Source organism: Cygnus olor, chromosome 17 (assembly GCF_009769625.2).
Source record: "Cygnus olor isolate bCygOlo1 chromosome 17, bCygOlo1.pri.v2, whole genome shotgun sequence".
NCBI lineage: Eukaryota > Metazoa > Chordata > Aves > Anseriformes > Anatidae > Cygnus > Cygnus olor.
The window spans coordinates 4900212-4914543 of record NC_049185.1 but is presented as its reverse complement, the minus strand read 5'-3'; the positions used below and the strand labels follow the sequence as shown (position 1 = coordinate 4914543).

The 14332-nt window shown below is 44.6% G+C and overlaps 1 protein-coding gene across 1 annotated transcript in view; it reads right to left on the bottom strand.

The window, feature by feature from the left end:
• The window catches only part of BCR (BCR activator of RhoGEF and GTPase), a 95282-nt gene extending 82112 nt beyond the window's left edge, over positions 1–13170 (bottom strand). Inside the window, 4 exon segments of the mRNA XM_040577132.1 lie at positions 10631–11044; positions 11047–11225; positions 11227–11296; positions 11299–13170. Of these exon segments, the coding sequence (XP_040433066.1) occupies positions 10631–11044; positions 11047–11225; positions 11227–11296; positions 11299–12142 (1507 nt within the window). The 5' untranslated portion in view covers positions 12143–13170.
• Positions 13171–14332: the final 1162 nt, after the last annotated feature.

Below are 14332 nucleotides of genomic sequence, written 5' to 3'. Positions count from 1 at the left end.
GGTCAAACTGAAAAAAGCGTATCTGATGTTTTGGTGTAAACAAGATTTTATCACTTTCTCTTCTCTTTTTGCTTCTTAAGACAGCAGAGTTAAAGTGGTGCTAAAAAAATTAATAAAGTAAAAATGCTTTCTAAACCACATTAGTGTTTCCGTAGCACCCATCCAGGAGGCACAGCAGATGCACATGTATAGCTGACACTGTTCTCTAAAAGGTAAGAAAAACTTTAAATCAGAATTATGTTTTCGAATTGCCTGTCCAGTGCAGCTCTCAACCACATCTGCAGTACTGCTGCTGAAACTGGACAGCATAGGCCGCATGCATATAAAAGTTTTTAAACATTTATAACTAGGCCTGTGAAAAGCCTATCAGCTCTTTGAAGTCAAGATCAAGACCACACCTGAAAATCACGGTATCTTGGGAAATTCTGGTTCAGGTAGCTAGGAAGAAATATACAACTCATGCTGTTTTGTCACAGCAAAACAGTCACTAGAAATCCCCTGACATCAGCAAGTCCTGGATCAAGCCCTTCATGAAATACTGTTATATCACATACTGTTACAGCACAGCCAGTTCTTTATTTACTTTAGGAGTGCTGGATTTTCTCCTCCACTGGGGTCAGCATTATTTCACCTGTTCACCTCCCAGGTGAAACTTTTCAGTATAGAGCAGAATTTCTCAGTCCTGTTAGACACTGAACACGAACAGGAATATAACAATGAAACCAATGCCAAATAGAAGACATTGTCAGGGAGCTCTCAAGCTACTAGTGGGGGGTACTTACAGAAACACTGTGATACAGCCACTGCAATATTAAGACATTTCAGTAAGAGGACAGTAAAACTTTTTAGTTCGTCTCTCTCTCTACTAAAACTCAGTTGAGATGAGATAGCCTGAGATTTACCCCTCACTCTGAGCTGCAAGTGCCACAGGTCCTTCTGTCTCATACATCTTCCTGGGATAGGTATCCCCCAACTTTGATGCTGTCTCCTCCCCAGCCTTACAGATGCTACTGCTCTGTTCCGGGGTGCTCCCCTGCGCTGCATCACTCCCCCACACATTCTCCCTGTAAAAAAGACAAGGGCTACTACTGGAGAAGAAAACCATCTTCTGTAATACTGGAGCAGAAGATGATCAGCATCAATGTGAAGTTTCTGGTATGTTTACACAGTAACCAGTGCCCAAGCCCCCACTCCTGTAGCTCAAATCTTTTGTCTACTTTAACCATCAATTCACACCAATTCAAGCAAGTAATTAGCTTAAATGGCCAAGACAAGCACACGTATCCAAACAGCAAGATTTCCCTGAAGACCAATGACAGAACATTGCCAGACTGAGGCACTATTCTGGGGTTGGGTGCCTTTTGTTTGTTTGTTTGTTTTAAACGAGTGATGACAGTGGTTTCATCCCTATCAGACTGAGAGATCCAGTGAGCATTTCAGGAGAATGCCAAGCAAGAATGTATTAGACACGAAGGGGGAGCAAGGGAACTCCCACAGTCAAACATTCAACCTAGAAGGACTGAAAGAAAGGAGATAGCCTGCAGTAGAGCTGAAGAACAAGGTGGGGGGGGTGAGTGCACACAGAAGTCTACCAACAACGATCAACTCACTTTCTCAGCATATTATTTTCTGAAACTTTCAATGATAATATCAGTGCTGACCACTATAAAAAAAGAATTAAAAAATTCAGCCACAGGAGCTAGACTAGCAGGAAACAAAAATGAAGGCTGCTCTAACTGAGAGATCTGCATGCTAACAGTCACAGGAACATGCTTTTCTGTCTTGGCTCCTACTAAGCACCATAATCTAATCTCTTCTGGGAAGCCCTGAGCCCAGCGAGGCTGACAGGCCATTACTATCATCCTGGGCAAGATCACGCAGTGCTGTGTAATTGTAGACTGCAACAGATACAGTTCTCTGCTTGCACGTTACACCTCCCTAGTGACAATAGACCAATCACACCTACTTTTTAGCAGCTCAGACATGTTTGTAGCCTGATGCACCAGGGAATGAGGTATTTTTCTTTAGAACAGATTATTCCAGGAGGCTGCTGGCCCTTTTCAGAAGAACACACAGATGAGGCAACGTCGGTAACTGATGGTTGTTTTTTTCCTTTTTATTTTTTTAAAAATAAAACACCTATCCTAACAACTAGAGCCTTCTACAGTCTCACATTGTATTGCGCGCTGAAAATGGATGCTCCTTACCCAGCTTTGCAGCCAATGCAGTATGGGATTTCTAATAACATAATAGCTGGTATATGTCCCATCAGAGAAAGTAGCTGCATTTCAGTGTTGAGAGCAGATTACTCTGAAGTCCTTAAGAAAAAGTAAACAGACAAGTGAGCCAAGGCCGCAAGTGCACTTCTCCACACATCATGGAGAGGTCACAAACACGGAAGAGCAGCCACGTCTGTAACTATGAATTGCTCACTATAAGTAACTACTGCAAAAGCTGCTTTCTTGATTGCAGACTAATGCTGTTGGATCCCAGCAGTCGCAGCAGTTGTTACTATCTGTTGTCACAGGCCAATCTGCAAATAATCTGGGGTCTTTGAATACACACTGAGAAAACCAAACATGTGCAGAAGCTCCCGAAGAGTCCGATTTGGTTTTTTTTGTGTGTGTGTGGTTTTTTTTTGTTGTTTGTTTTATGCGTGTGTGCGCCTGTGTGGTGTGTTTTGTTGTTGTTATACTTAAAATGAGGAACGGTAGTGGCGGATTTATTCTCCCTATAAAACAAGCCCTCCCTCCACAAAACAACAACAAAAAAAAGAAGCAACAAGATTGGTGAAATGGCTGCAGACAACAACAAAAGAAACAGATACTACAACTAGCCAAGGGCCTCCAATACCACAGAGACAATTCAGTAATATAAAACCAACAGACTGAACTTACCCGATTCACTCTTCCTACAGGGCAATCATTGTGGATTCTCACCACACATACTCCTCACGCGTTCACGTAGCCATGAGCAACTAATTCAGCTCCAGCTGCCACATTTGGGCAGAGCTTTTCTGAAACAGAGATTCCAATTACATTTGCAATAATTGTATTACTACATTAGCCATAACCTGGTAAGAACGGGTCTGAGAGATACCATTTCGGCAGCTGGGAAGAAGACAAAAGAGACATGCTTTTGTTATTTCAGTAACCAGGAAGATTTGCAAACCACAAACAGATTTTGGGACAGAAATTCCACCATTGCTGGTCCTGTGCAGGCCAGTTTTTACTGTTTAAATACATACAGTACAACTCAGAACAAGTTTAAATAAGTTATGAACTTGTCAAATATCTTTCCTCAGCAGTAAACAGACCCACATTTGAGGATTTACTTACGATTTATGGTTACCTTCACATACATATAATTTAAAGATATGATCAGGAAAGCAATTGACTTCATTATCAGTGAGCTGACTAAACCTGCTTTGTAACTTAAGACACTTAAATGGTTATTTTGGAAGTACTTGATTCACATGCAGTTCACCCAAGCTAATTAATCCTGCCAGCAGTTCTGTTGTCACTTGCAGGTCTATCCCTCTATCTGCACAGCAAAGTTTGCAATTCAACTTGTACCAGAACACCATTTCTTTTCCTACATGTGCAAGCAAAGAGATTACTGAAGTCAAGATATTTCACCAGGGACAGGGCAGGAATCAGGCCCTTATTGTTCTCTTCATGCTTATCTGACTGGGCAGAACAAATCAAAGAGGGGACAGTCAAACAACATGCTAGCCTTGGTTTCTCTGGGGAAAAGCAAGCTCCAGATAGGCTGTGCAGCCTGCTTTTCATGAACCGCAATATGCTTCCCTCCGGTAATTGAAATGGAGCAATTCTCCATAAACAGCTTGCCAAGCCTCACCTCATTAACCTTTATGAACTGACCTCCAAAATTCCTTGAAGCTGAAATACAGGTCTCCCTTGCCTCTGCACTATGTTATCCTTAACAGGTTGGGGAAACAGGGAGGGCACTAGGGAGAGAACTGCAAAATATGCTATAACTGGATGGTAGATACCCACTTCCAGGCTGTTACTGGCTCCCAAACCCTCACAGGCTTCTTCTCTGTCTCCTGTGCTGGGCCGTATTTCAGACAGCCTGCAAAGCCAGATGTGGATTATTAACCACCCTCCACTCCCCACAACAATTCTTTTAAGAGCCGTAAGTTAGAGCACGCTGCCCACTATTCACATAACTATTTCCTAACCCACACTTGAAGGTTTAGCAAATTTGGGAATTAAACCTTATTTGTTCCCCTTCCAAGTCTGTCACTTGGGATGGTCTACTCCCCATTCCAATCACTTTATACCTTCGTTCACATCTCAGTGACATTTTCTAGTGACAATGAGGCTAGCTGCATTTGTAGTGACAAAGGGCGCAGCTGCGTTTTCTGCAAGCAGTGAAAAAAAAAAAGCCAAGAGTCCAACAAGGCAACAAGTCCAGAAGTGACTGGATACAATAATCAGCACTTTATACAAATATCCAAACTAGAAGCATCACACAATGGAATGGAAGCACTTATGGAAGATGCAATTAATTGCACAGATCAGTAGCCACACCAACTCTCTGAAACCCCCTAGATTTCTTTGCCCTCAACATTAACTTCAGGAACATGACTGTAAGAATCAAAAGGAACGAACTTTCTGGTTGGCCTCCTCTGAAAGTCTGTATGTGGAGATCATGCCAGCTGCAAGAATCATCTGCACTTATGCCAACCACCAAAAGTCTTCAAGGTTAAAACCATACACGTGTGCTATTGCTTTGCTAAAGACAGCAAACAGAGGAGACCAAAGTATCTCATTCCCCAATGCATTTCACTGCTTTGGAAGTCCATCCCGCAAGTAAATGGCTTCATAAGCCATGGTCAGTGTTCACATCAAATATTATGACAAACCCCACCTTCTTGCCATGTTTGACTATTCCTCTACACAGCAATAGTTGTTGTTGCACAAGCACAATCCCTAACATTAGTTCCAAACCCTGATCTATGTCTGCCATCCTCCTATCCATCCTCATTTCCATCCTCTTGCTGACCTTTGGTGCTCCCTCTTTTCTTATTTTTTCCTTCAGCCACCCAGAAACAAAGCCTCCATCTGCACAGGTAGTGCACCTGCAGCAGGCAGATGCTCCCACCTCTCCCTGCCAATTCTTGGGGCAGGGATCAAAACATTGTGCCAAACAAACATCTCTCTGTTTTTCATCTGAATGCATTGGGACTGATGCTGACACCAGTGAAGCACAATGGATGCACAATACATGCACATCTGTCAGTTTGACTGTTTTGGCCATAAACTGATGCTTGTTTCAGTACTTTGAACAGAGTCAACAACATGGACCAGAAGAGCAGCTCACTCAGCCACAGACTTAATATTCTGGCTCCACTTGCCTACACATTTCCTGCTCAGATCAAAGGCATTATCACCTGTTCTGTGGCATTCACTGCAATACTTTAGGCCTCTAGTTCTGTGAAATCACCAGTTTGAAAATACTTAGCTCCAGTTGTTTAGGCATACAGAAAAAGCATTCGATGTCTGTGGTCATCACATCACAATATGGATATCCATATGGCTCTGTTGCAACTTGGTCCTACTTTAAGTTCCTGTAACACTCCCAAACTTGAAGCATGCACTGGTATTATATTTAACCAGCCCATCTGCAGGTCACTGCCTGCCTGAGAGGCCCTCATGCAGCTATGGCAGCTGCACAGAGCAGACTCATCTCTACTGCCCATAGACCACTTTAAAACTGTGGTAATTAAGCAGCAATGACAAGATTCTTTATACCCAATGCATTACTCCCAGATCTATCTTTGCCAGAATTCGTAACTCTTGGTCTACTTCCTCCATGGGAAAAACAGCCCCAAACAGAAAAAAGAGCTTTATACAGGCAGATCAAGTCACATCAGCACTTTTTAGAGTTTCCCAGTATCAACCAACTACTATCTGGGTTGGTTTGCCCTCTATTTCAAAGCAGGTGCTTTGCAACTGCAGAAGAACCTGAAGGTTGGGGTGGGAGGAGTTCCATGATCTAGGGTGAACCTAAGAAAAGCAGAAATAAATCCGTCTACATGTCATTATTTATGGAGGGCCTGAGGGTAAGGGTCAGCAACTGTTTGTGGAAGAAGGAACAAACCAAACCAAACGGACTAAAGAATACACTACAGCAGAAGCTTCACAGACCTCCCTTAAACTCAGCTGGAGGGAAAAAGAAATCTGGCAGAAAAAAGAGAGAGGGAGAATTCTTCATTCCCCTGGACTATGAAGAGGGGAGTGGTAGTGCAAGCAGCTAGATAACCTCAAAAGCTATTAAATCTCTGGAAAGCACTGGTGGCGGGAAGCATTTAAACAGCATCTTGTCTTCAGTGCTCCTAGGAAATCCATTGACCATCAGAGCAAAGGAATCAAACGTGTTTTAAAAAATAATAGCAAAATGAACTAATCAACTGTCAGAGAAAGTTTAAACTTCTTTCCTGACCCCAATGCAGTCACAGACTGACAGCAGGACCTGCAGCCAGTAGCCCTTAAAACCAAACACGTGACTGCACATTATGAAAGCTCCTAATTTCAGATCCTCAGAAAGAAGAATTGCTTACATGGGGGACTAGGAGTCTGCCTCTTGCTCAAATACACTGATTTAACAGCAGCAACAGCAACTGCATTGCCCCCATGAGTCGCCTTTATACTGCTGAAAGATTGCAAAGCACTTTTCAAACTGCCATCTTGTAAAATCCACAGAAGACAATAGTGGGCGGAAAAAAAGTGCATAATTGAGAAACTTGTCCACGATCCTAGAACTGCAGGTAACTCAGGAACAGAGCCCTCGCAGAAACTGATACAGAGCAGCGTCCTTTCATGACCATATAATGTATGCTTCCTTGGGCTTTACCAATTAAATAAGGATGATCTCAAAAGTAGGAAATTCAGATGCATGTCTATCTAGTCAGGCATTTAAGACCACATAAAACTGAAGAATCTACAGTTCTAAGCAAGTATGCACTTTAAAATGGCATTCTGCCCAGCTAAGATAACAGGAGTTTCTAGTCTTACAGTTCACATGCATAGATAAATACCCGTGCTCTTTCCTCTGTACACATCAAACTCACTAAAAGCACCAAGAACAACTGCATGCCCTTCAGAAAGGGACACTCCTGCACTCCCACACTTAGAGGCTACAATAAGATAAAAGTTACTCCCAATGAAATTAATTACACATATCCACAAACTGACTTTATATTGAGCACTATGGCTGTCGGCAGCTTTACTACAGCCTGACAGTTTCAGGAGAGCACCATCCTGTCCTCTCAAGAGGACAGAAGTCACTTGGGGCATCTACAGTACTTACCTGTAAAGCTGCTTCCTTATCTATGTGGACTGCACAAAGAATTTGCATGTTGTTATGCAGATAGATAAATCTGCTCATACACAGACCTGAGAGAGCAAGCACCAGTTTTATGAAGCAAGCTCTAATGGCAAGCAGCAACTCGAGTGTGCTCCTCAATGAACAGACTTCTACTAGCAACCAAGGCCTCTTCACTGCCTAAGGGCACTACACAGCTCTCACCTCGATTATGTGCAGAAAAGCACAAGGGGGTCTCCAGTGGGTCTAAAACTACTGTTTAACAGTAGACAGAATTAAATAAATATATGTAGAGAGAGGGGAGATTATATATATATATATATATATTCATATATTGCTCTTCCTCCAAAATCACAGTAAAATATCAAGGTTCAACGCAGAATTAAGCATTCCCACTGTAGGAAATTAATGTAACATAATTTATCTAACATAAATATCTTTGCCAGACTCCTTTTTAAGTATATTTAATAGAAAGTACAGTTATTACCAAAGCTCACCCCTCAAGCTCTCATTCTGCTCCTGGAAAAAACTGAAAGCCTACTACCTTGGTCTCATTTAAGGTTTTTGATAACCCATCTCTAAGAACCCGGATACAAATATTGACTTAGATTTCTTTCACTCCAGTTAGGTTACTTTCTTCTAGTCCTTTTTGTAATGCAAAGGCAACAAAAGTCATCACTTGACTGTGAACTCAACCAAGTATTTAGATAAAACAGCACGGTCTGCAAGCCAGCTCAAGATGCACTGGCAGGGCAGATCCAAACAGAAAGTTTGCTTTGTACCTGTCACCGCCACATTCAGCATTATTATTGGCAGCATTCTGAAGAGCAAGGCCAGCAAGCATACATAAATCTGAATGCACAAAGAAGCCAAACATTGGTGAACAAATCCCACTTGATGCTAATTAATATTAAGGCTGGCCAGAACCTGATGGGATTTAAACTTGCACTCTCTGTCCACGCACAACTTCAGGGAAGACTGAGAGAAGCAGTGACTGAACCACAGGTGCAGAAAGGCTTGGCAGATATCTGTGAACTGCCTTTGTATCATATGGTGATGCAGAACAGGCCGCATCAGTGCATGATAGTTGGGGACGGTAGCCAAGCAGCTAATCACACAGCGATTGCTCGTGACTTTTGTTTATGAAAAGGAGGTTTCTGTCAATTAGATTTGATCAAACTTCTTTCAAATCAGGAAAAAAATAAAAATAAAAAATAAAATGATGCTCAGTAAGAATTAATCCGAAATACAGTCCTCCTCAAGTCACACAGCCTTCTTGGTTAAGTAAAAAATTGCCACCAGCTAACAGGCAAGACAATACTGATTAGCCATCTGGGTGAAGGCTCCTGCTAAGCATGTTACCCCCTATGCTGCAGAAAGCAGAAGGGGCATCAGTTACATTCTGTCCTTGCCTGCAATTGTGTGGCCCACCTCAGGAACAGGCACTAGGCTTTCCAGCACAAGCAGAAATTTTAGCAACTCTGAGTTTTCAGCAGGCCCTTTTACTACCGTTGCATTCCATAAAGCATAAGCTGAACTATTTAAAAACATGATCTACTGCCTTCTGAAAGCTGAATTTGTCCTCGCGCTTCATCGACCTTTGTTGTTTTGCCCCCTTTGTTTCTTTCTGCAAAAACTGCAACTGCCAGGAGGCTTCCCAGTCATCTAAAGAGCATCAGTAAACAAGAGCAGAGAAGATGGCCTGCAGCTCAGTTTAAACAGCACTCAATCCAGCCTCGCTCCTGCATTGCAAGTGCTCCCCACAAGATACAAACATATGCATAAGCTCAAACTAGAACGCAGTAGTCCAGATAGAAAGCAGGTATGTATATGCCATCTGATAAAGAAGTCGCGTGAGACAGGATGCTGAGGTTCCATGTACAGTGAAAATCCACTACTGTACAGTTTCCCACTAATAAACAATAGGTTGCAAGGATGGCAGGGGTGGGAGGAAGGAGTTCTCCCTCTGTTGTTACTCCCAGAAGTGCTGCTGGCAAAATAACAAACAAACAAACAGCATGGAAAGCAAACCCAGCAATCTCCTTTCAGCAAAGTTGCTTTATGCCAAACTCACACAACCTGGTGCAGTGGATGGTGTCCCTGCCCATGACGGGGGGGGGTGAAATTATATGATCTTTAAGGTCCCTTCCAGCCCAAACCACTCCGTGATTCTATGAACCTGGGAAAGTAACATCTCATAGACCTCTCATTCACCTACTACTTCAGGAATTCAATCCTTTTAACAAACATTATGTTAACCCCCTTATTAAAATGACAGATTCAAAGAAAAAGGAAAAAAAGAACACAGAATAACTCACAGATTTAGAATGAAAGTCTATCAAACACCCATACCTGCTTTTTCATTCCTTGATTTAATCACTTTTCATTTACTGCACAGAAGGCTAGTGCTGGTGTTGATACAAGAAATCGTCTACAGTATGTACCTTGCCTTGCTAGATAGATTCAGATGTCCACATATATTCAATAAGTCTACCTGAATAAACATAGTTCACCTCTTCCACCAGCTGTAAATCCACTGCAGTTCCACACAGACATCTGCGTGCCTGAATAACTCACACAAGACTGAGTTCAAACATGGCCCATTCTTCCCCAAACAAAAATTTTGATTCTGCTAAAATTAAATTAAGAGCTCTCCCTCAGGGCTTCCTGATATTCAAAGTTATTCTCTCACTTAGCGATAGCAGAAAGCTTCGACAGGGTTGCACAATCATCGCCTCCAATCAGTTTAATTGAAGGATGACACAAAACAGAATGAGAAACTAGCAATCCAATTAATACTGGCAGGAAAAAAACAAGACTGTGGGAAGAGCATCGTTTCTGGTAAAACTCCAGCAAAACCTTCAAGTTGGAGCATGTTGCCATACTATCACCTCTGAGGGAGGGTTTAACTACTCAATGCAAGAATAAGAGGGAAGGAATGATCGCTTTACAACCCTGAGAAGTTCTGGCCCCTATTTACGTCAGTGTTGACACTGAAACTTTGAGAACTGATTAACGTAGGACTCGGTTGATCCTCTCAAGAGAAGCCTGAACCGACCCTTTTGGGAATCCAATCTGTTTCCAAAATGCAGTCTCTGGTGTACTTCTGCAGGACCTTCCTAGAACAGGACAACTACAAGGTAAACAGACTTTTCACATTAAACACTTGCCCCCTTTGGGTGATTCACCTAGGGTAACCTAGAAAATCTCTCCCATTCATTTCCATGATGCCACTTCCTGCTCTGTACATTAAAAAAAAAAAAAAAATCTGGTACACCTGCATCCCCGTGGAAGCAGCTGTCCTGGTGACATCTCCCAGAAGGCAAATCTCCGTCACTTGGCCATATCTGTCCTGTTTTTCGTACACCCACAATAGTAGCCTCAGACACAACGACCTGCTGCTGCCGGTGCCGTTTTTGAGACTGGGGGGTCGGTGGACTGCTGCTGTCAAAGGACTGCTGAGAGTTCTGGGATGGAGAACGACTTTTATCCCGATACATGCGGTAAGTGGTGGGGCTGGGGGAGACATGGCTGGACTGCCCTGAAGAGAAGTCTTCCTCGCTGGAGGTAAGGTTCTCATTAGAGCTACAATCAGGAGTATATCCTCCTCCAATATCTTCAAAACTCCTTGGGGAATAAGATCTCCTGGGCCAAGTGAGGTGTTTTTCCTGGTCGGTTGTACTCTGATTCTCAGGATAGGTCCTTTCCCTTCTGCCTCCCCCATCATTCCACCAACATAGATACTTTGATAGGGCTGAAAGTCCATGGGCTGCCAAGGTGAGCGGTTGCTGCCATTGGCATTAATCAGATTATCTTTGAGAAACCTGGGGTTCAGTTCAGCATCCTCGTATTCTCCATCATAGCCAAAACTGCTCTGAGGACCTTCCCCTGTAAGCAGGCCTCTGGAATTCATTGAAGCTGGGTACCACGGTAGAAGGAAGGAGTGCAAGGATTTTTTGCGTTCCATTTGCATGGCTTGGCTACCAAGAGAGCTTATTTTATCAGAAACATCTTTATCATTGACCTTCACTAGACCCTTCTCGTGATGATACTCCATGTTCACATAGAAGGGCTTTTCAACAACATCCTTGTTATCTCCAGAATGATGTGAATTCCCCTTTTTAATCCTCTCGAAGTTAGACCTTAGGGCTGCCACACTGGTGCTGTTCCCTCTGTCCTTAGAAATAGGTTCAAAAGATGCCTCCTTCTCAGCAGATCCCGCTAGCCTGCGAGTGGAAGCCGATCTGTGTTTTGAAGGAGATCCATCTGTATCGCAGCGAGTCTCTGTATCTTCTACAACTCTCTTCAGTTTCTCTTCGCCATAGTACTTACACCTGTCCTGCTCTCCCTCCCCGTGATGGGGACTGTCCAAAGGCGACAGGTCTGACCCGTCGCTCTGGGTAGACAGCTTCCGCAGAGAAGGTATCCTGGGTTTGAACTTTTCCTCCCCGTGGTGTGACTTGCTTTTTTCATATTCATCTTGGTCAGCAGACTGGTGATGATGCAGGTCCTGGATCTGCTGCTCTGCACCCCCTTCAGGCAACTGAGAAACACGTTTAAAACCCCATCTCTGTCTATCATAGCTTTTTTTTCCTCCTTGCCAAAGAGTCTGCAGGTAAATCATGCGGAACCTCTCCTTGTTGACCTCCATCTCCAGTCTCCGGATAGATGCTTTGCACATCTCCAGCTCCTGTTCAATATCTCCCACAGATTTCAGCTCCATTTTAGGAGGCTCAGAGTCTGCAAATTGTGCTTTCCAAGCCTCCACAAACCCCACAGGGTCCACCATTTTGCATACAGGAGTAAATATGTGGAGAATAAGGGAGGGAAGCTGGAGAGAGATAGCCGAAGAGAATAAAGCAACCGGATCTCACATGTAGAAGCAGAAACAGCTCCGGCAGGGTCAACTCAACGCGTCTCTTTTGCGGTCCATGCGGAGGAACTGGGAGACAAACGGCAATCCTCGGAACAATCTCTGCTCCTCGCCTCCTCCACCTCTCGCCGGCCCCAGCCCCCGTGCACTCGCTACTCTCCCCCCTTCATGACCGCTCTTTTGCTAGCGAACAACAACGCTCCCACCCGGCGATTTCAGAGCACTTCAAAGGGGAGGTGGACAAAGGAGCAAGCTCAGGGTGGGGGAGAGAAGGTAAATATCGCCCCCCACCCACCCACCTCCTGCCGCTGCCGTCCCGGCCCTGCTGCTCAGTGCAGCCGCTCTCGGCAACCCTCCGCTCCGTCCTCCCCCGGCCAGCCCCCGTGTTGTGCTTTCTCTCTTCTCTCTCCTCCTTTCCCCCTGCCCCTTTCCCTGTCTCCTCCTCCCAGCTATTGTGCTGGCCTCCAGGCGCAGGGCGGCGAGTCCGGCCGCTACCCGGCGGTGCCGGAGCGCCCCGCGGCCCCGCAGCAGCCTCCCCGGCGCGGCTCTGCAAGCAGAGGCTGGCGGCGAGGCTCCGGAGGCTGCCCGCGGCCGCCCATCGCGGCCCGGCTCCGGCGGCGCCCCGAGCCGCGGCGCTGCGGAAGGGGAGGGAAGGAGGGAGGCAGGGAGGGAGGGAAGGAGGCAGGGAAGGATGGAAGAAGGGAGGCAGGCAGGAGCCCGGCTGACACGGTGCTGGGGCCTCTTAAAGGGACAGCCCGGGCCCCCGCTGCCTTTGGAGGCCCGGCCCGGTGGAGGTGCTGGTGAACAAGGCAGCGGTGTGCGAAGCGGGGACACGAGGGAGGAGGGCGGCGAGGTGTGAGCACGGAGGGGGCTGTTCTGGCCCTCCTGAGCTCCCAGCTGCACCCCTCAGGCCCCGCTAAGGGTTTTGGGGATGTTTAAGGAGAGGCTGGACTTGGCGGTTTGGTGGGAGGCATGGGTAGTAGGGTGATGGTTGGACCAGATATCTCGGAGGTCTTCTCCAACCTTAATGATTCTACGATTCACCTCAAACCTAGGTGCTGGGTACTAGCATAGCAGACTCGTCATTCATTTGGTCCTTGCTGTGTTCAGTGCCCAGCTGGTGCTCCGAAAGCACTCTGATATTGGGAATAAAGTCTGCTTTGTTCAGAGATTAGGTGTGCTTTTGTCCTGTATGTTAGTCTAGGCAGAACAAGCGGGAGCCCTGCTCTCCGGCTCTGGGCAAAGGGGGGCAAACAAGCTGAACAGGGGCTGGCTGCTGACTCTCACTCCACCTGAAATCGGGGTACACAGCTGTGTTTAAGCCCTGTACCCTTTCCACATACTAATTCAACTTCCGAAAAAGCAGCAATGGACACACCTGAAATTGCAGTTTTCCTGTCTGAATGATGGGAAAAGTGAGATATTGTACACCTCACATCCCTCAGAAGACTGCTTCTTTCATGCCTGAGGTAGAACAAATCCCCAAAGTGAGGAATACCTTTTCTCATGCATTTTATGAGAAAAGATTGTGGAATATAGCCCCAGCAATAACTAATATAGTTCCTTAAGCATGAAAAGCACAAGTCCACAGAGCAGTACTCTTACCTTCAAAATATGCAATGTTTCATAATCCACTAAACCATTTTCCTCTTCATTCTTTTTGATATGACATATCAAATATTTTCAGACATCACAAATGGCTAATCATGCATTCAGCTTTGCATAGTTCATCTCCTTTGCTGTTCGTTTCCTGGCTTTAACCTCTTTTCCTGCACTTGTTTCCTCAGCTTCTAACACACTGGCTGATCTATGTGGAAAACAGATTATAATCAAAATCATAATGAAATCTGTATACTTAGTAATATCTATAAAGCCTTCCAGGGAATTTCCATCTTTCACAGAAAGAAATTGGCTTTTCACCATTGATACTGTTTGCCGTCATGCCGGTTTGAACAATGACATTATGACACACAAATATTTCTAGTAATATGACATTTAAGATTTTACTAGCATGATTAAAAATGACATATTACATGATAAGGATATGTTATGAATTTGTTTCCCCCATTTGTTCATAGTTTTTTTTTTTTTATTGGTTTGTTTTAT